Source organism: Anomaloglossus baeobatrachus, chromosome 2 (assembly GCF_048569485.1).
Source record: "Anomaloglossus baeobatrachus isolate aAnoBae1 chromosome 2, aAnoBae1.hap1, whole genome shotgun sequence".
NCBI classification, from domain to species: domain Eukaryota; kingdom Metazoa; phylum Chordata; class Amphibia; order Anura; family Aromobatidae; genus Anomaloglossus; species Anomaloglossus baeobatrachus.
Genome location: NC_134354.1, coordinates 239,807,012 through 239,829,541, shown reverse-complemented (window position 1 = coordinate 239,829,541; position 22,530 = coordinate 239,807,012). Strand labels below are relative to the sequence as shown.

Genomic DNA, 22,530 nt, shown 5'->3' with positions numbered 1-22,530 from the left:
AATATGGATGGAACCCTGGATGTACACTTTAAAGAAAAGTTCGGTTAGGAAACCGACTTGACCTGAACTTGACCCCAGATACAGAATGTAATATCATCAATGGGGACCCAAACTTTTGAGCTGAAAAATGGCTGTAAAATGGTCGCAGTAAGGGGCTACAAAAGGAAGCAAAATGGGGGTAAGAGCATGACAAATATATATACCAGGTTTCCCAGAAGATAACACAGCAGTCAGACTTTTTTGGCATGCTCATTAATCTACATGAATATTAACTGCTTCCCCCGCCCACCCTCTGTGCCAGCATCTGTGATTGGTTGCAGTCAGACTGCTACACACGCCCCAAACCTTCTATGCTGGCGTCTGTGATTGGTTGCAGTCAGTATATTAACCCCTTAACGACCGCGGGCCGTAAAATTACGTCCTAAATGACATAATCTTACTGCCCGCGGTCCTCCGGCGGCAGCATGCCGCGATCGGCACACATCTCAGCTGATTTTCACAGCTGAGATGTGTGCCTGCTAGGCACGAGCAGAATCGTTATCTGCTCGTGCCGATTAACCCCTTATATGGCGCTTTCAATACATGACAGCGCCATTATAAGCGCAATCGCGGTAAAGTTTTACTTACCGCCGAAACCGGAAGTCACGTGACGCGATCACGTGACTCCCGATAGTTGTCATGGTAGTACAGGGTCATGTGATGACTCCTGTACTACACATGAATTGGTTTCACTTTCGCTGTGCCCGGGGCACAGCAAAAGAGAAAGACAGCGTATCTGCTGTTTACAGCCTTCCAGCTGTGATCAGCAGATACTGCAGAGCGATCGGAATGCTGATCGCAATAGCCCCCTAGGGGGACTAGTAAAATAAAAAAAAAAAGTAAAAAAATAAGTTTTAAAAAATTAAAAAAAAACAAAAAAACCTAAAAGTTCAAATCACCCCCCATTCGCCCCATTGAAAATTAAAGGGTTAAAAAAATAAAAAATATACACACATTTGGTATCGCCGCGTTCAGAAACGCCCGATCTATCAAAATATAAAATCAATTAATCTGATCAGTAAACGGCGTAGCGGCAAAAAAATTCCAAACGCCAAAACGACGTTTTTTTGTCGCCACAACTTTTGCGCAAAATGCAATAAGAGGCGATCAAAACGTAGCATCTGCGCAAAAATGGTACCGTTAAAAACATCAGCTCGAGACGCAAAAAATAAGCCGTCATTGAGCCTAAGATCCCGAAAAATGAGAACGCTACGGGTCACGGAATATGGCGTAAAACGTGCGCCACTTTTTTCGGACAAACTTCCGATTTTTTTTTAACCCCTTATATAAAAGTAAACCTATACATGTTTGGTGTCTACGAACTCGCACTGACCTGAGGCATCACACCCACACATCAGTTTTACCATATAGTGAACACAGTGAATAAAATATCTCAAAAACCATAGTGCTATCGCACTTTTTTTGCAATTTTTCAGCATTTGGAATTTTTTTGCCATTTTCTAGTACACAATATGGTAAAACTGATGGTTTCATTTAAAAGTACAGCTCGTTCCGCAAAAAATGAGCCCTCACATGACCATATTGACTGAAAAATAAAAAAGTTACGTCTCTCAGAAAAAGAATGGCGAAAAAAAAAAACGGAAAGCGAAAAATCGGCCGGTCGTGAAAGGGTTAAAAAGAAAGAAAGAAATAATAAAAAAATGATGTGGAGTCCCAACAATATTTTACCAACCAGCCAAGATAAAGCAGCAGCTGGGGGCCAATTTCTATGGCTCTTCCGAGCCTGATAATAGCAGCCTTCAGCTGTCAGCTTTATCTTGGCTGGTTATCAAAAATAAGGTGGAATCCCATGTCTTAAATAAATAATTGAAGAAACGGCATGGGGTCCCCATCATGTTTGATAATCCGCCATGGTAAAGCAGACTGTTGTGTGCTGGTGTCATCATGGTAGGAAGGCCCATGGTTTATGTTCCCTACCCAGCCTAAAAATAGCAGCTCACAGCCACCCCAGAATTTGTGAATCACAACGAGGTCCCAAGACAACCCTCAGCTCTGCTACATTTGGAGACCGTGGCAAGCAGTGACATTAGAAAACATCAAATCCGGAACACACTGTGGGCGGTGGTGGAGGCACTGGCTGTGAGAGGCGAGGACATCAGTCAAGTCACTGGAGTTCATAACTGGCAGTTTCCACAGTACCATTTGTGTGTGCCAAATGTGACTGCAGGTGAACTCCCTGCCAGACTGTCAGATTGCATGATACGGCAGCAAGCCAGCAAGTTCACCTACGGTCATAGCTGGCAGTTGAAACGGTACCCTCTGTGTGAGCTGACAACTAGGGCTGCAGGTAAACTTGCTGCCAGGCTGCTCAATTGAGCGATACAGTGGCAGAGCAGTCAGCAGTGAGTTCACCTGTGATCACAGCTGGTGGTTCTCAACATAACAATTGTGACCACAGGTAAACTCTCTGCTGGACTGCTCTGCCACTGTGTCACGCAATCCAACAGTCCGTCAGAGAGTTCACCTGTGATCAAAGCTGGTGGTTTCACGGTGCCAACTGTGACTGCAGGTGAACTCATTGCCGAACTGCTAGACTGCTCTACTGCCAGGTCAATCCAATAGTCTGGCAATGAGTTAATCTGCAGTCAAAGCTGGCAGTTTCCATGGTACCCTCTGTGTGAGCTGCCAACTGGGAACGCAGGTGTACTCGTTGCAGGACTGTTGGATTGTGTGCCATGGTGGCAGAGCAGTCTGTCAGCAAGTTCATCTGTAATCACAGCTGGCGGTTCTCATGGTATCAACTGTGACAGCAGGTAAACTCACTGCCGGACTGCTCTTCCACTATGTTACACAATAAAACAATGAGTTCACATCCGGTCAGAGTTGGCAGCTCACACAAAGGGTACTGTGGGAAGTACCTGCTGTGACGGCAGGTGAACTTGCTGCTGTACTGTCAGATTGCGTGACACAATGACAGAGCAGTCCAGCAGCGAGTTCACCTTTGGTCAAAGCTGGCAGTTCCCATGGTACCCTCTCTGTGAGCTGCCAACTATGCCTCCAGGTAAACCCGCTGCCGGACCATCAAATTGCGTGATAAAGTGGCAGAGCAGTCCGTCACCTGTGACTGCAGCTGTGTCATGCAATCTGACAGTCCACAAGTGAGTTCACCTGCGGTCACAGGTGGGAACTGTCAGGTGAACTCGCTGCCACATTGTCCTTTGCGTCTACAGATTAAATATAATTTGACCTAAATAATAAGCATTGTCCTTGTTTGTTAAATGATTTGTAGCCTGTTTACAGTAAATATGTTAGTTTTCATCTAGTAAAAACGCACCCTCTGAGTCATTGTTTCATGAGTAAGGCTGGGGCCACACGGGGATTAGTGCGAGTGCTCACATGACACTCGGCTCACACTTGCAGCACAGATCAGACCACAGCTGCGGAAGGGAGGGCCGGCGCAGCGGAGGTGAGGGCCGGCACTGTGGAGGAGAGGGGGGAATTATCTCTCCATCTCCTCCGTTGCCGGTTGATGTGAGAATCGCATTGCACTCCGCTGTAATGTGAGTTCAATTCAATGTTTCTCTCGCCCCAATAGACTTAAATGGGTGTGAGTGAAACAGGATCGCATTCCACCCGCAGCAATCTGCGACCCCATAGAGTAACATTGGTCTGCGTGAAATGCGATTTTTTTATCGCATTCCACTCGCTCCGTATTACTTGCCGTGTGTGCTAGCCCTAAATGTCATTGTTGGTACTTTACCTTTGCATACTGGGGGTTTACCACTCCAAGTTCCATCTGCTTGACATTCTCTGTAATTTCTTTTTGATAGCATCGAATATCTTGAATATGAATAACAAGAAAAGAAAATGATCTTAATGATATATTTCTTTTTTTATTTTTTTAAATTAAAAATTTTCAGAAGAATAGCAGCACTGAAAAAAACAACCTCAAACATGTAGTTCCTTTTTGGCTATTCATGTCTTTTTGTCTAAATATGGTAGACAGAAGTGCCTTGGATTATGAAACAGCCACGCTGGCTGTGCTGCCCAGATTCCTTTACTGCTATGAAAGTGTATGGGAGTTGCTAAAAATGTTTAGCACTATGGACTGTTACCATAGCATAATCCTGGAAACCTCTGGGACCACAAAAAATTTACTGATTTCTTGCAAAAAATGCTCAAGGTAAAACTGTCTAATAGGGAAAAACTTGCTTTGTTGACCATAATAATCAAATTACACAGTTTATTTGTACAAAACAGTTACAAAAATCAATGTTCTTTTGGCATATTGTGGATATTTATAGGGAATATGTCACCAGGTTTTTACTACCCTATCTGATAGCAGCATGATGTAGGGGCAGAGACCTTCATTCTGACAATGCATCACTTACTGGGTTTCTTGCTGCAGTTTTAATAAATCCCTTATATCATCTGCTATAGATCTTCTAGTTCTCCGAATGCTGCACACTGTATAACCCCGCCTACACCACTGATTGGCAGTTTTCTGTCAATGCACAGCGTAAATAGAATGCTGTCAATCAGCGGAAGGTTTGGGGTTATATACAGTAGAGCTCATGAATATAAAGGAAAACATGGCTGCAGGCTTGTTACTAGTGCTCTTGTGATAATCTCCTGCTGAAAAAAACCAAAGCAAGCAGCCCAATAAGTGACACCACTGGAATCACTGCTGTAATATGTCACTACATTATTTTGATTAGGTGGCAAAAATGTAATGAAAGATCCCATATAAAAAAGATCATAGCACAGCTTCATAGCAGATATCACCTATACGTCTTCAAATAGGACCTTTCACCAGTTTGAGCATGTTAAACTTACCACATCATGGAATATTGGCTGCAAAGTTAAGTAAAACAGTTTTTATTTTTTAATTTCTCCTCTCCATCGTGGAGATGTTAGGTTGTAAAATTTAGGCTATACTTTACATTAAGGTCAAATGGGTGTAAGCAGAGATTTTTCATTGGTGGTGTATTCTTCTTCCTCTGTATGACATTGACCAATCAGTAGCAGGCAGCAACACACAGGCAAAAGAAGAACATGCCCCTTACAAAAGCTTAGAACAGGTTTTATCAGTATGAGCCATGTAATAATTGACAGTCTGCTCTCCTCACTGATGTCACTGCAGAGCTGGTGTGACTACAGTGCCAGGAATAGAACAGAGGTGAGTGTGATTACATATACCTTTCATCTAACCACAGCCAGTGTGAGGAAAGTACAACAGAGCTGATAGCACTGTAAGAGAAGAGCTGCTAGAAGAAGTGTTTGTAAATAGGAAAAGCCCCCTTTCATTTTACACAATCTCTGGGGGCAGATTCTCAAGGAGATCTATGTTCAGCCCGTAGGTCTTAACACCTAATTTACATATAAGAAAACATGGATATCTCTGGAGCACGACATTGAATAGCAGGTATTAAGGTATTAATATTACTTATATATTACTTATATATTATATATTACTTATATATTATATAAGTATATTATATTATATTACATTACATTATATATTATATTACATATTATATTATATTACATTACATTATATATTATATTACATTATATATATTACATTATATATTATATTACTTATATTACTTATATATTATATATATATTATATATTACTTATATATTACTTATATATTAATTAAGGTATTAATATTAGGTATTAAGGTATTCAGCTTTCTATGACCTACATGCCCAAATAGACAGCCAAAGAGAGTTAATCCTCATAGAAGATTCCCTTTAAGCTACATTTTTTAAGCCTTTTTTTTAACACTCATGGTAATTGTACTATATTTATTTGTCCCACAAAGAAATACGGTATATGACTGTTCGGTCAATATATGTGCCCACAGATTAATAGTATTAGTAGTAAAAAATCTGCCATGAAAATTACACTAAAGTGTGCGTTTTTGTTGCAGAAATGCAGCAGATTTCAAGTTTTGCATTTGAAATCCAGATTTTGACTTTGGCTTTTTTCCACTGTTTGTGAATGGAAATTCTCAGTCCCTTAGGATTAGTGATGGGCGGACCCGGACTGTAAAAGCCCAAATCTACGTGGTTTCAAAGGTGCCCGGGTACCGGAGCCAGGATTGCAGGTGTTTTATCTGTATCCAGCACTTGAGAAATTAAAAGAATGAAGGAAAAATAAAGAAAATAAGAGATCTCTCCCATGATCTGTTTGTACCAAGGACTATGACAAGAACAAGGGGGCATTCTCTTCGATTGGAGGAAAGAAAATTCCTACATCAGCATAGAAGAGGGTTCTTCATGGTAAGAGCAGTGAGGCTCTGGACTCTCTTCCTGAGGAAGTGGTGATGGCCAACTCACTAAATGAATTTAAGAGAGGAATGGATGCTTTTCTTGATAGCAAAAGTATATAAGGTTATAAATAGCATAATCTTACAGGTAGCTAGAAGAGCGACCAAGATTATTAGAGGAATGGGTGGGCTGCAACACCAAGACAGGTTATTAAACTTGGGGTTATTTAGTTTGGAAAAACAAAGGCTTAGGGGGGATCTAATCACAATGTATAAATATATGAGGGGGCACTACAGAGACCTTTCCAAAGATCTCTTTACACCTAGGCCTGCGACTGGAACACGGGAGCATCCGCTACATCTCGAGGAAAGAAGGTTTAATCATAACCACAGACGAGGATTCTTTACTGTGCGAGCAGTGAGACTGTGGAACTCTCTGCCGCATGATGTTGTAATGAGTGATTCACTACTAACATTTAAGCAGAGCCTGGATGCCTTTCTTGAAAAATATAATATTACCAGTTATGTATATTAGATTTTATGACAGGGTGTTGATCCAGGGAACTAGTCTGATTGCCGGATGTGGAGTCAGGAAGGAATTTTTTTCCCCATTGGAGTTTATTTGACACATTGGGTTTTTTTGCCTTCCTCTGGATTAACATGTTAGGCTATGGGTTGAACTAGATGGACTTAGAGTCTCCCTTCAACCTTAAAAACTATGAAACTATGAAACTATGAAGAATGAGGTGAGCGCGTCATACTTACAGAGGCTCCATCGCAGCTGTAAACTGCTTCCACTCGGCTGTACTCTGCTCCTGTGGCCTCCCTGGGCCACTCACCATTACTCATACATATGCACTGCTTTCCTCACCCACTGGCCGGCCTGACCTCTGTGATTGGTTGCAGTGAGACACGCCCCCATCCTGTGTGACAGCGTCTGAGGGCAACCACTCACAGGCGCTTTCTGTGGATGAGATTCATGATTCATGAACCAGGAGAGTCAGGATGAGCAGAGGAGGAAACATCGCTAGTGCAGATCATCTTGAGCCTTCTGCTTCATGATTCGTGAACCAGGAGGCTCAGGATGACCAGAGGAGGACACATTTCAGGTGCAGAGATCTGCTCATCCCTCTCCCCTTCTAAGGGTCATACCCCCAGACCCCAGCTTCTATTCTAAACAACTCCATGCCCACGTGGACTTAGAAAAATAATTTTTATTGTAAACCGGCCTGCATTTTGAACACGCCCCCCTATCACGTGACAAATTATGTCATACCTGAATGAAGCCCGTATATTCTAGTATCTACCTTTATTTTTAGTGCACAATCTAGACGCACGCAGCTCCAAAATTGAATGTGCGATCTGCAAGCAGCTTGCCACCATGACATGGAGCTTCAGTGAGTACACCACTTGCGATCCTATCCCCATCCCTTCTACCAACATTTTTAATCACCAGATTCTTGTTTCCATAGACTTATATGGGTACCGGATCCGGAAGCATATTTTTAAAAAAAATTAGCAGAAACCCTCCAGTACCAGTTATCTGCGAGTCCACCCATCTTTACTTAGGATATGATTACACAATATTTCACCATAGAAAACAACACCAAGTCAATTATGCCAATAAAATTAAAAATTATTATATTAAAATTGAAAGAATAAAACTAGTAAAAAAAAAAATTCTATATGAAGTTTAATTATGGTGGATTTATGTATTAATTAATATTTTAGTACTATACTAATTTAATTGTATTGGCATAATTTACTTGGTGTTGTTCTCTATGGTGAAATACTTGGGTAAATTACATGCCAGATGATACCTATTTGTGGGTACCCTATTAATTTATGCTTACACGATGCATATTTGTTGTAGCTTTTGTTGTGAAACTTTACCATTGACGTAAAATAACTCCATTCCACTGAATGTTAATGAGTGAACTGATGATGTGGAGTAGTGTAGTGCTAGTAGGAGATAGAAACCACATAAGTTGTGTGCCGAAGAACTGAGAATAGTAATCCTTGAAAGAAACCAACATTAAAGAATGACCAAAAACTTAAAGAAAAGGTGATCGTACTTAGGATCAGGTAAATGTGTTAAAGAAAGAGAGAGCAGCTTGAGTGTACTGTACAACAGTGTTCCACTGCTTGGCTGTCTACGTTCCAGCTATAAACTCCAAGTCCGACTTACCATTAGCCTCTGTCCCTTCCTGTTTTCTGTAGGCTCCCACTGACCCATGGCCACCCTTTTCCTGGACTTCTGACACTGAAGTTGCTCTATTTCTTAGGCCATGTTCACATGTCCAGTAATCATTAGTTAGAACTAGAGTTGATTGAACCCACCAAAATCCGGGACCGGCGGATCACTGTCAGATTGAAAAAAAAGTCCGGATCCGCTCTGGATTCCGGTGCCCATATAAATCTATGGGGACCAGAATCCGGAGATTAAAAATGTTTGTGGAGGGGATAGGGGGGTAGGAGCACTCGCGGTGTACTCACCCGAGGCTGTGTCATGCAGCAAACTCCTTCCGGGTCACGCTTTTCCCTTCGGAGCCGACAATTCAATATTCATTGTTTTGCCCATCCACCAGCACATATAATTGGTTGCAGTTAGATGCGCCCCCAACCTGAGTGTCAGCGTGTCAGCTGACTGCAACCAATCACAGGTGGCAGGACAGCCGGTGGGCGGGGAAAGCAGTTCAAGTGTCTGTAGGTCAGTATGGAGAAGGAGTATGTGTTTCAGAAACACATGCACGTTCCTGTCAGAAGTGTGCGGCTGTGTAGGTGATGCGATGTCAGACTCGTGCGAGTCTGGCATGACAGCATCCGGCACAGCCTGCCGCTCTCTGAACATGAGCGTGCATGTACCTAGAAACACATGCACGCTCCTCTCAGAAGTGTGCGCGGCTGTGCTATGATGTCAGACTCGCGGGAGTCCTTCACAAGTGTGACTCCGGCCTAAAAGAAACCGCATGCAGCTTTTTTTTTATTATTTAAATAAATAATAAAAAAAAACCGACATGCGGTCCCCCCTAATTTTAATACCCAGCCAAGATAAAGCGGGCTGGGGGCTGGTATTCTCAGCCGGCAGCCGCCTGGTATTGCCGCATCTATTGGATGTGACAATCCTGGTGCAATACCGGCTCTTCCTGTTGGCCTGGAGCGGTGCCAATCGGGGTAACAAGGGGTTAATAACAGCGCACAGCTGCTACTAAACCCTAGGTTTGTGATAGCACAGGCGTCTATAAGATACCTGCATCACACTAACCTGTAAATGAAAGTAAATAAACACAGACACAGAGGAAAATCATTTATTTGGAATAAAGTACAAAACACACACTCTCCTTCACCTCTTTATTAACCCCCAACATCCTGCAGGTCTGGCGTAATCTACACAAGGTCCCACGCCGCTTCAGCTCTGCTACATAACAGCCAGCGGCCATAGAGCATGACCGCTGGCTGTGCAGACAATGACTGAGCAGCAATGACTGCACGGCAGGCAGATACTGTCACAGGCTGAGGCGCGTCTGCCTGCAACCAATCACAGACAAGAGGAAGGCCGGTGGGTGGGGAAAACACGGAAAGCTGTGTTTATATGATGCACAGTATAGGAAGTGAATGCATGACCCGGAAGCAGTGTGCCGCCATAACACCGAGTCTCGGTAAGTATGAAACGCTGTTTTATTTCTGTTTTTCTTTATTTTTCAATTATTTTCCCCAGTGCTGGATCTGGATCATGCACCCGGAATCCTGGATCCGGGTCCGGCACCCGGGCATCTTTGAAACGGCGCAGATCCGGACTTATACAGTCCGGATCCACTTAGCCCTAGTTAGAACGGATCCAGCAGCAATCCATTGGTAAAAAAGTTGTGCATACACAACTTTGTCAATTTTTTAAAAACTTCTTTCAGCTTGATCCACTTTTTTAACTTTGCAGTGTATGGAAAACGGATCTGTTTTTCTTTCATTTGAAAAGAGCCCATTTTTTGCTCACTGGATCAGTTTCAAATAAAAGAAAATGGTATCTAATTAACAGGTCCGTTTTCCATAGACTTCAATGTTAAAAAAAAATGGATTCAGCTGAAATCATTTTTTTCAGTCAGATCAGACTTTATACAGATGTTACAAGCACCAAATACCGGTATGCCTATTATTTAATTTTTTACATTTCTGTATTTATAATTGGGAAAACAGGTGGGTGATTCAAAGTTTCATTTTATTTATCCTATAATAGTTTTATAAACTTAATAAACTATAAACCTTTTCTTAGTACTTCCAGGAACTTTGATCCTGAAATTGTTTGATCCTTTATACTTTATACTACAATACTGTAGTACTGCAGAATATACTCCTAATCACAGTCACATACGAAGATGGTAGAAATAGGAGCCCATAATGGATGCCCAGTCTGGATCATGCAAATTAAATGCTGCTTTACAACGGTATTTAAGTGGTTAACAACAGTGATTGGCGCTTACTCTGATTGCTGCTGTTAGAGGCAGATGCTGACTGACTATCAAAGTACAACCGGATCCACCCAATGATAAAGCGCTAAGGGGTTATATGTTGTGATGACCCAATCTATTGTTTTACATATAATAATATTTCTACATTTTAACTGTTTTTTATACAAAATAAATTATCCTGGCATGACCTTTTATGATAAAATGAATGAAAAATTGTAACTTCTCAACCATCTACCTACCCAGGATTACAAGTGTAGTTGACTCTTGAACCAAAAGAGAAGTGTTCAGATTGCATTTGTCCATTAGCTATTTCTCCTGGGTTTCCACATGATATTGCTGCATGAAAAAAAAAAACTAAAGTTATTTTTGGACTTCACTTTTTTTTAAGACAGAAAATATTTAAGCCCCCGCATACACATTGGAGTAATGTTGGCCGAATCTTCAAATAATGACGGGTTTGACTAATAGACTAATGTGTTTGGCAGCAGTTTATAGTTTATTGTTGGGGCAAATATAGATTGAGAATGTCTAATTTCAGACTGTCGATTGCATTGACGGACACAGACAGAAAAGGGACCCTGTGCAAGAACAAAATATGGCCCTTTGCTACTAAAAAGCTCATCAAAATGTACAATTCCACCTGATTTGAAGGTGGTAATGGGCCCGCTTGCCTCTTGGACCTCTGTATGGCCGAACAGATTGCACCAAGGAGATGTCCTCCTATGTCAATTATATTGTTCTTCCAGAGATAAGTCGCTGCCAAAGGCGTTCTCAAAGGTAACATAGAAGCAGATGGCCAACGAGCGCTCCTATGTATAGGAGACACAGCCAAGATAGCTACCAGATGAATGGCTGAACCATCGTTTGGTTGACAGCCAGACACAACTTCAGGAAAGACAGTAAAATTGGCAAGACAACAGCAGGACACCCACTGATTACCACAGGTATGAATTTAGTCATTAGAATAGGACATGTATGTAAGGTATTTGACTCTTCCTACTGAAGCCAGGCACATTTTGTTCAGTACAAAGGACTTGTCACCTATTTTATTCATGCTTCACCCCTTGTAGTTCAACTTTTTTTTTTTTTTTAAATCCACCGTACAGTTCCAGAGACCTTTTTGGGGGTCGATTCTTTAGGCTGCTCTGCATTAAATGTAAGAAGATGGAAATATTGGGTCATGGGTATTGTAGTATATTGTATTGTAATGTAATATGTTCCTGTCTAATAAATGTGTTCAGACTCACAACAAAGCCCCATAAGAATTAGACCATTGGATTATGTCAGAACTTCAAGGATTTCTTTTGAATTATTTGGTGAACAAGAGCGTGTGAGGGATTCTTTATTCCCCGATCGGATTACATCGGAACTTCAAGGATTTTTTTTATTCAACAAATTGGTAAACGAGGGAGTTTGGGGAGTGCTTATTGAAATAAACAATTTTTTTTCTTTGTGTGTTTTTTTTAAACTCTAAACTTTCCGGTTAGTAACAGGGATGTCTGATAGATGCTTATCCATTACTAACAACTGGGTTTGATGCTAGCTGTAAATTCACAGCTGACATCATCCCCAAAAGTATTACCCTAATTGCCAATGCATCAGGGCAAAGTACCCCAAAGTTCTGGGGTAACTGGGGGCTGCTATTTTTAGGCTGATAGGGGCCAAATAATCATGGGCCTTCCCAGTCTGATAATACCATCCCCCCGCTGTCTGCTGTAACTTGACTGGTCATCAAAAATAGGGTGGAGCCCACGCCTTTTTAAAATTATTTACTTAAATCATTTTTAAAAAATGGTGTGGGATCCCCTCTATTTCTGATAACCAGTCAAACTTTGCAGCCTGTAGTGGTCTGCTATATCTATGTTGGTTATCAAAAATAGGTGAAACCCTACATCTTTTTTTTTTTATCCACATTTGTTTGCAGGACATTTCCCCCTTATTTTGCTTCCATTTACAGCCCCATAGCATTTACTATGACTATTTTACAGCAAAGAAGTTCGGGTCTCCATTGGCTTATATGGGGTTCGAGATTTGGGGTAAAGTCTGTGTCCTTAACCGAACTTTTAACTAAACTCCGATCAAACCCAGCGAACCTGAACATCCATCAGTCTGCTTATCCCTACTCCGATTCTATTGCCAAGTCACTTGAATTACCATATAACATCACTGTTTATTAGCTGCAGCACTGGCCGCAGGTGCAGCATAGAAGTACATTGGCACTGGGTGGGTCAAATCCCACAATCCTTCTAGTTTAAGAGTGGTATGAATAGGCTGAGGGATGGGGATTGCAATAGTCAGCATTTCTTGCTTTTATCATTTGTATATGGAATGTATCATGTCAATACAGATATGGGGTTAATCTGCAGGATAATAGAGGTGTGGCTGCCACTGCATCAATCACACAGTGTGCGGTGGCTATAACCATGCCCCTGGCACTGACTGACAGTGCATCAGTGTAGAGATGGAGGTGGGATTATAGCCAGTGCTCACTATGTACGGGCCCGTATGACTGAAAATAAGAAGCTGTCTGGAAGAATAATCATTTTCTACCAGTAGCGGGGCTTTTAATGCTTCAGAATGCTATTAACCTGCAGATTAACCCCACATCTGCAGGTTAATAGCCTTTTTGGATATTACATATTTAATTTATTATGTCGGGGGAAAAGATCTAAATAGGAAATTACCATCCTGTATATTATATAAATAATGCACAATAGTAGAAATGTGATGGGAAAATAGACTTACGTGTGCAAAATACACTATACCGTGACCATTTCAGGTTTTCAAGACATGTTATTTCAGTATCCAAGTTATTAACGGAAACAAAACCTGGACGACATTTGTATTGTATGCTTTCTCCTCTGTCAGCGTACTCTGGGCTGCTAATTTCTATATTCACCACTGCAAAGGGGAGTTCAGGAGGTAATATGCAGGCATCTGCAAAAAGGATCAGAAGAAACTAGTTTATTATTGTATTCAAAATTTTGCAGTTTTACCTTGTACCGCTACATATCATTACGGTATTAATATATTTAGCAAACTCAGTTTTTTTGTGTTTTTGTTGGGGTTTTTCTTCTGCTAAGAGACCAAAAACTGATTTCAACAATACTTTCTAATAACTTCGTACCCACTGTACTGTATAAAGTGGATCTGTTGCCAAGCACAAACTACGCACATTACTAAATAGATGTCTTAGACCTGATAAGGATGTTGTATTTATCTCTAGAATCCATTATGATAGTTTATCTTACTCTCCTTCTGCCTGACTGACCGCTCCTCAGTGTCTCTCCTGCTGCTGAGATCTCACACTGCTCAGTACAAGCTGCAGCTGTCAATGAGGCTGGGTGGGTGGACACTTAATACTATCCATATATGACACGCACATACGATGTAAGATATTGATAAACAATTGACAAATAGAGAAGTAAAATGAAATGTCCGACCTCTGCACTGTGGCGCACCAGATGACCATTTTCCTTCATCTGTACAGGATACTGAAGCTTTTCCAACAAGTTGTAATCTATTGCACTTGTACGTCACAGTTTCTCCGTACAAATACTCATTTTTCCTAAGACTGTATGATCCATTTTCTAGAACCTCTGGTGGTGAACATGTTTGAACTGAGAAATAAACCAAGAAAATATTGTTACATTGAAATGTACTCAAAACTTGGAAAATGTGTAGTTACCCTAATATCCTAATTCATCACTTATCTCTTAAGGGGAATCTGCCAATTGATTTATGCTACGCAACCTGCATGATGCAGGGACAAAGACCATGATCTAGTGATGTTACTTAGTTTACTTGGTGCGGTTTTCACAGTTTCCTCTGCTGCAGATCTAGCAAAACTCATATTGTGAGTTTTTATAACCCTGCACACACCACTGACTGGCAGCTTTTCATGAACATGATATACTGACAGAAAAAGCTAATTAGTTTTGGTGGCATGGTTGGACCAGGAGGCACATGACACCTAGTCTCGTAGTTATAATCTCCTGCTGATAAAACCAGGGCTGTGGAGTCGGAGCTCATTTTGGTGGAGTCGGAGTTGGTATAAAATGCACTGACTCTGACTCCGACAATATATAATACATTGGGGACAGTAGTGCAATGCAGAATGTGCTGAATATTTTTTTCATAGGAATTTGGGAAAGTTATGAAATGTCCTATAAATGGCTGTTCTATTCCTGATCTAAGGCTACATTCACACACAGCGTTTTTGAGGATACATTTGTCAGCTGCAAAAGCAGATCAGCTTTTTAAAAAAACTGCATCACCTGAATGTTTTTTGAGCTCATAAATAATGCTTTCAATAGCAAAAGCAGATTAGAAAAAGGCCACACAAGCTGACTGCTCATTCTTCCTTCCTCACAAAACAATGTGTCTGAATGTCCTATCTTTTCACCCATTGCCTTTGCTGGGATGCCCAGAGTCACTGCATTTCAATGAAATCTTTTGCCATCAATGTTCGATATGTTTGTAACAAGAAAGAAATTGTTAGCGAGACACTGGTAGTAAAAGATACTAAAGCTCATCACATCAGCCAGTTTCTCCAGGCCTTAGTGGAAAAAGTTCTGTAAGATTACGAACTCAAAAAAGAACAGGTTCTTGCTATTGTAACGGACAATGCTTCATATATAAGTACAATTACACTGATGAATGAGAGTAATGAACAACAGCTAGAAGAAAATTTAGGATTCAGTATGTGTGAGATGGAAGGCCACAGCGCTGTTCATGTAACTGAGGAACAAACATATTACAACAGAAGAACAGCAAAATGATTCTTTAGGATTAGATGATCTTGTTGAAGCTGCTTCAAAACACTTTCATATTCATCACATGCGCTGTGTTGTGCACACACTGCAGCTGGCAATAAGAGAGTCTGCAAAAGGGACCCTCACACATATGGCTTTTCGCCTGTTTGGCGGATGCGGCTCACTGCAGTACAGTGTATACAGCGCGACAAACGCCGGTCACATGCTATCCTGTGACCCGAAAGTTGCGGTGCTGCCACTGTACTGTATCGTACTGTACTGGCGTGTGCCGCATCCGCCAAACCGGCGAAAAGCCGGATGTGCGAAACTGGACGGACATGCTGGAAATCTAATTGGAAAAGTGAGGAAGTTGGTTATTGCCGCCAGAACCCCTAAAATTGATTCCATCTTGAAGAGACGTGCTGGGAAAGGGGCAATTGTTGATCAAGCCACTCGGTGAGGCAGCACTTATTTAATGACTGAGCGATTGCTTGAACTAAAATAATTTCTTATAGATATGGTGAACCCTCAAGTAACATTAAATGAAGGTCAATGGACACAGGTGGCTGAATTGAAGGAATTGCTTAATCACCCATTTACCATGACTAAAAGATTACAAGCTGAGGATTTAACTCCTGGCATTTTCATAAGGGAGTGAAAGAACTTGCTATGTTGCCTGTTCCAAAGAGGAGGTTTAATCGCAGATGGCATTTCTGCTTCAATGAAACGAAGAGAGACAGCTATTGGAAAAGAAAATTCTTCTGGCAGCTGTTTATGTGGACCCAAGTCACCGTATACTGCTTGATGATCAACAGCTTACTAAAGGAAAAGAAGCTTTGAGTGAGGTAGCAGTTAGGATGAGCGGCTACAGGACTGCCAGGCGCAAGAGGACTTGGGGCCTGACAGTGCTACTGCTGCCATATCTTCATCCTCATCAGATGAGGAGTTTAACTTTGACAAGTATTTGGATGACATGGAGCAGGCAAAGCGTTGCCGCAAGGAAAAAGATTTTACTCCATCTCCTATAGCAGCAGATTGACCAGATTTCAGCAAAAGCTTCCACTTGCTCTCAAAGAAATAGAAAAATTCAACCATTCATCAAAACTGACTGTGCATGAGGCAATTCCTTTATACCCGGAAATTGTTAGAGATGTTGCCCATGTAGTTACGGCTTTGCCTCCAACTCAAGTTACTGTAGAGAGGTTGTTCTCTAGCCTTAAAATTATTAGGTCAGATTTGAGGTCATCTGCAAAGGAGGATCTGATGGAAGCAATTCTACTTCTTACAACAAATTCATGGACTGCACAAATGTTATTTACTATGTTTTTGTTGAAAACTGTTTTTTGACACTTACATAGTGTATTACATAGTGTTATATATAACACGCAATATATATATATATATATATATATATATATATATATATATATATATAAAAAACACTATGTAATGCACTATGCAAGTGGCAAAAAGCAGTTTTCAACAAAAACATAGTAAATAATAACATTTAGTATATTGCTTATATTTAAGTGAAAAATGTACTGTAGTACACTGTGAACATCAGATATTTAATAATTTTTATGATACAATAATCAAGATATTTGGGTAGAACATAAAATATATTTATTGGAATACATCTTTAGAACACAAAAAACGAATAAATTGTAAATATGTAATACTATATATACTATATATACACATATACATACATACACACACAAGATATATATGTAATCTACTGTATATTACATAGTGTATTACATATTTACAATGTATTACACTTTTTTGTGTTCTAAAGTTGTATTCCAATAAATATATTTTATGTTCTATCCAAATATCTTGATTATTGTATCATAAAAATTATGAAATGTCTAATGTTCACATACACATGTTCATTTACTACAATAAATTTTTCACCTAACCATAAGCAATATATGTAAGAGTCGGAGTCGGAGTCGGTGCAAGGGAAATGTCGGAGTCAAAGTCGAAGGTTTGGCTTACCGACTCCACAGCCCTGGATAAAACACTGATTGTGTTGAAACATCAAAACACAGTCCAATAAGTGACACATTACTGGAATCAGGGATTCAGCCCCTACAAAATCCTGTTCTCCGATTACAAAGCAAAAACTTGGTAATATATTCCCTTCAAAGATATGGCCTAGTTGTTGGACTTAAATGAGTTCACTACCAAACAAACCATTATTAATGGAACCAAGGAGTGAAAAAATAAAACCTGCCAAACCAACACCGATTCTCTGCTCACAGCACAGTGCCTGTTGGGATGAACATTAGGCAGGGCTGTCACTAGAGCACTGCAGCCGATCAGTACTAAATGGCTGCAGCTTTCACAATTTGCCTAGGAGGAACAAACAAACAAGCACAGTTTTTTTTTCCTGGGACAAAATGTGATCTCTGAAGCAGTTCCAGAATTTTATTTATTTATTTATTTATTTATTTTAATGCTCAGAATAAATAATGCCTTTTATTTTACATGGGTCATTACATACTAATATGAAATCAAGTATGTGTCCCTTTTATTGTTTTTATTTTTTTACACTAAATGGAATCTGTTAACAGATGACAGTTTTTTTGTTATGGAGAGCACCGTAATGTAGGGGAAGAGATCGTGATTCCAGTGATGTGTCATTTACCAGCCTGTTTACACAGAAACCTGCCAATCAGTTGTGTGGGCAGGGATATTCAGGGATCAACATTCTGAGCTCTGCTAATTTTGCAACAGAGAAAACCGTGATTCTATCCCATCTGCTCCCAGTAAAGAGTTTCCAGATGTTTGTGTCTTATTCTTTAATTGTGACTTATAAGTCTTTGCACAAATATTCTGCAGTCCCCCTTGGAGTGATTTTGTCCAAAATTTTGGTGCAATTTATAAACCATTTTAAAAAAATGTTTGACTATTTTGTTCTATAAAATTACAAAACGAGTTGCAGATAAAAATAAAGAGTATTTTTGATGTTGTATAAACATTATGAATCACTTGCGCCATTATGAAAATACCAACAAATAATACAAGGCAAAAAAAAGAAAAATGCAAATGCTGAATCTAGCCTAAAGAGTTCTGCGGCTTTATACACCACCATATGGCAAGTATAGCAAGGATATTCTCCCTTAACACCAATCCTTCAAACTCCAAAATACTTCATGACATATGAAGATGCAATAGAATAAGTCCCATTAAAGGGTTATTCCCATCTCCACGATATGTAGTAGGTGTAATAAGAAGAGTATTAGCAAATACCTTCAATTATTAATATAGTATAGTTCTGAAAAGCTATGTCATTTACCTTGTGTTCAGGGCATTACAGTAACTTAGATATTTGGGTAAGGCAACGCATAAAGACACAGTTAAGCGGGCTTTACACGGTGCGATATCGGTATCGATATCGCTAGCGTGCATCGTTTGTGCGACACGGGCAAATCGCTGCCCGTCACGCACAAAATCGTGCACCCCCGTCACACGTACTTACCTGCATAGCAACATCGCTGTGACCGGCGTACCACCTCCTAAGGGGGTGGTCCGTTTGGCGTCACGGCGACGTCACTAAGCGGCCACCCAATCAAAGCGGAGGGGCGGAGATGAGCGGGACGAACATCCTGCCCACCTTCTTCCCTCCTCAATGCGGGCGGGATGCAGGTAAGGAAAGGTTCCTCGTTCCTGCGGGGTCAGACGTAGCGATGTGTGCTGCCACAGAAACGAGGAACAACATCGCCCAAATATCAGCAACGATAATTGGGAGGAGGGGGGCATGTCACCGAAATCGTAGCAAATCATAGCGTGTAAAGTCACCTTTAGTTGCTAGTGGTCAGACTCGTAATCGGTAATACCTAACCTACTGCAATGCCCTGCACATGAGGTAAGTGACAGCTTATCTGGAGAACTATACTACATTTCTAATTGGAGGTACTTGCTAATATACTTATTACTACACCTACTACATATTGAGATAGATTCTTGGAGATGGGAATAACCCTTTTAAGTTGTATGTTGTTGTATTATGGCTCTGTACAACCGGACAGTAAGGAAACAAGATCTTAGAAGCTGCGGTTACATAGTGAGAAGGAACAGAGTCATGGGACTTGGCGATAGAAACATCAAATCATCATGAACACACAGAAGATAACCCAAGTTGTGGCTCATAAAGTATTATTGGAAATATCTGCAGTTTCTGTGTTTCAACGAAAATAAGACCTACACCAAAAATTAGTCCTAGCATGTCTTGTAAGACCCTGTCTTATTTTCGGGGAAACACAGTATCACCATGCCCACTTATGCAATTGCTTATTAATATATCACTGCTGTTCAGGAGTTGTGGGAGTCTGTGACACATCCACATTTTAATTAATATGTTACCTTTACAAACAGGCAAGGTTCCAGTCCATCTTCCATTTGATTCGCATTTGAAAGTATTATCGGAGGAATGCATTTTATATCTAAAGGAAATGGACAAATCTAATTATTTCTCATTTTATTGCATTTTGTGGACTATTTTGTACAAAGCCTTAATTAAGGAGTGATATTCGCCTCGTATAAGGAGGGGTTAATCACCGGTGTTCCACATTCACACTTTACATACAGCTTAGGAGCCTTCTCATGAGAGGGATGGCTCAGGGTAGATAGGGGGGTGGCCATCACGATGCAATGGATTTCCCCGGTCACTGAAGCCAGCCACCTGGGGGGCGGGTTCCAATTTGGGGGTAGAAGTAGGAGCAACACACACAATCATCAGTCAGTTGACCCGGGACACCAGTTCTGGGACACAACACCATCACCACTTTCTTCTCTTCATGGGGCCTGCAGCTTGGAGAGGAGCGCTCAGCTCAGGTTCCTCACGGCTGGAAGGGAAACTCTGAAAAAGAGCTTTCTTCTTTCAAACACCGGTGACTGCTTCTAACTTATCCGAGGTCGATGGGGCACATCACAGCGGGTGACTAGTACTACCTGGGCGAGTGGCACAAAGAGTGATTAAAGACACCTGGAACCGCAGCATCTGACTCGGACTCTTATTGCCGGTGGCGCCGCCCTGCGCCTCGGTGTCAAAGGTCTTCGCCATCACTACACCCATTATAATCCTTCCTGGGGCCCGCTCCACCTGTGGGGAGCAATACCATCTTCAGCTGGTATTACCATCTGACTCGGAGGACAGCAACAGCAGTGGCGGATAATCTCTAGCCATGTACCACAGGTGGCGTCACGGCAATCATCCTACTACAACCTCCATCATCCTCCCTCCTTATTGGTGTACACCTCGGGGCATGAAGCCGGGCAGGCCAGCGGCACATCCCAGACCATCACACCGGCCCGATGACGAGTGAAACAGGTATGAGACCCATGCCTGACTACCCCCTGCCTCCTGGGGGCTATAGTAGTGACTGACCTACACAATTATCCCCGTCCATGAATGCAAATATCTATGGACATGGGCATCACTATGTAATGGCCAAATGAAATGAACAGAATTACCAATTCCAGACATCGCTGACCTATAAAAAGCTGGTGCCCATTAGATAACGATGCTTGCCACCAGTTGGAGGAAGTTGGGATATAAAGGCATCTGTGACGCCCTGGGCTAGCCAGGGGTCACAGGTAACAACACACACACACCCCCACCCTAGGCAGTTACAGCAGCCAAACACAAAACCCTTGTTGCCTCCCTCCAGGGCCTGATGTCCACACCAGGTGGGGCGGGGCCAGGCGGTTGGCCCCACCCACCGAGGAGTTCACAGGCCTGGAGGCGGGAAAAGTGTCAGATTAGTCCTGGAGGTGAAAGTGAGAGGAGTGAACACTTGAGGTGTCTGGGTAGGAGCCCAGGCACTGACAGCAAGGTTGGCAAACGATGGTGGCCATCTGCAGGAGTTAGTGGAACTCCGAAGAGCCGTAAGGACCGGGGTCGGGCGACGGCCCACCAGTACCGGACCGGGGAACGGAGGGAAGCTAAGCACACCCAGGCAGGGCCATCGGACTCTGACCAGGTTGGAGCCGCCGCCAATAGTCAAATCCGAATGTGACAGGAACCCCAGGGGTTTCTCAACTACCAAGTCCCGATTGAAGGCAACCGTCCACCCAGAGAGGATATACAGCCACCGCCACAGGCTAGAGATCCAAGGGCCAGCGCCTGCGGGCAACACGGGTTCCTACGGCACCTATACGCCAGGGAGCAGACTACCGGTGGGCAACCACAGGAGTCAAGAACTTTCTAAAAGGTGCAGGGACAGACAGCCACAATCAGCCGTCCGGGGAGAGCACAACAACAACACTGCAGCCGGCTGCGGGACCCGTCCATCCAGCTGTTTGGTTTACCAGAGACTCCATCATTGTCTATCTGAGTGAGTACACCAGAGCCATCTGGCACCGTGCTGCCCCTGCACCCCAGCCATCTGGCCTCCCCGTTATACCACCGGGCCCCGGGATCACCAACCCCCCTACCCACGGAGGGGACAACATCTCATCTGCACCCTACCATCTTTCCTGGGATCCCCATTACCAGCAGCGGTGGTGCCATCATCACCACGTCCCGTGGGTGGCGTCACGAACAATCTCCCTAACCAAACCCCCCCTTTTCACTCACGGCGCTGCTCGAGTCCCCGGGTCTGGTCCACCACTCGAGCCACCAAGGAGCAACAGCAGAAGTCCCGGACCCGAGCGTGGCGAGCACGTCCCCTCCACCCGCGACACATACACCTTAGCTAGTTTTCATAACCACAAGATTATTGTAATAAATATTCATTTAACAGTTTTATAAAAAAAAAAATTAAATACATAATATCATACAACTCACCCCTTTTCACATCTATAAACTGCTTCAGACTCAAACAGAAAGCTTTCTACTTCCACTACCAGGTTTGCTGCCCTGGGAGGATGGCCACAGGATCTCCCTGTAAGTGATATTCATGTTAGACAGATAATCTAATAAATATATATACCGTATATATATATAGGCTCCATCGGGGTTTATGCCCAAACCTCTGCAAACGGAAGTTTAGGCACATACGCTTACAGGGCCATTGACAATAATGAT

General features: G+C 42.1%; 1 protein-coding gene across 1 annotated transcript in view; it reads right to left on the bottom strand.

The window, feature by feature from the left end:
- Positions 1–22,530, bottom strand: part of LOC142291290 (sushi, von Willebrand factor type A, EGF and pentraxin domain-containing protein 1-like) — a 142,619-nt gene that overhangs the window by 559 nt on the left and 119,530 nt on the right. Inside the window, exons 19-24 of the mRNA XM_075335714.1 lie at positions 22,291–22,387; positions 19,866–19,945; positions 14,184–14,360; positions 13,486–13,677; positions 10,980–11,076; positions 3,761–3,840 (exon numbers count right to left, since the gene is read on the bottom strand). Of these exons, the coding sequence (XP_075191829.1) occupies positions 3,761–3,840; positions 10,980–11,076; positions 13,486–13,677; positions 14,184–14,360; positions 19,866–19,945; positions 22,291–22,387 (723 nt within the window). The remainder of the gene's footprint in view (positions 1–3,760; positions 3,841–10,979; positions 11,077–13,485; positions 13,678–14,183; positions 14,361–19,865; positions 19,946–22,290; positions 22,388–22,530) is intronic.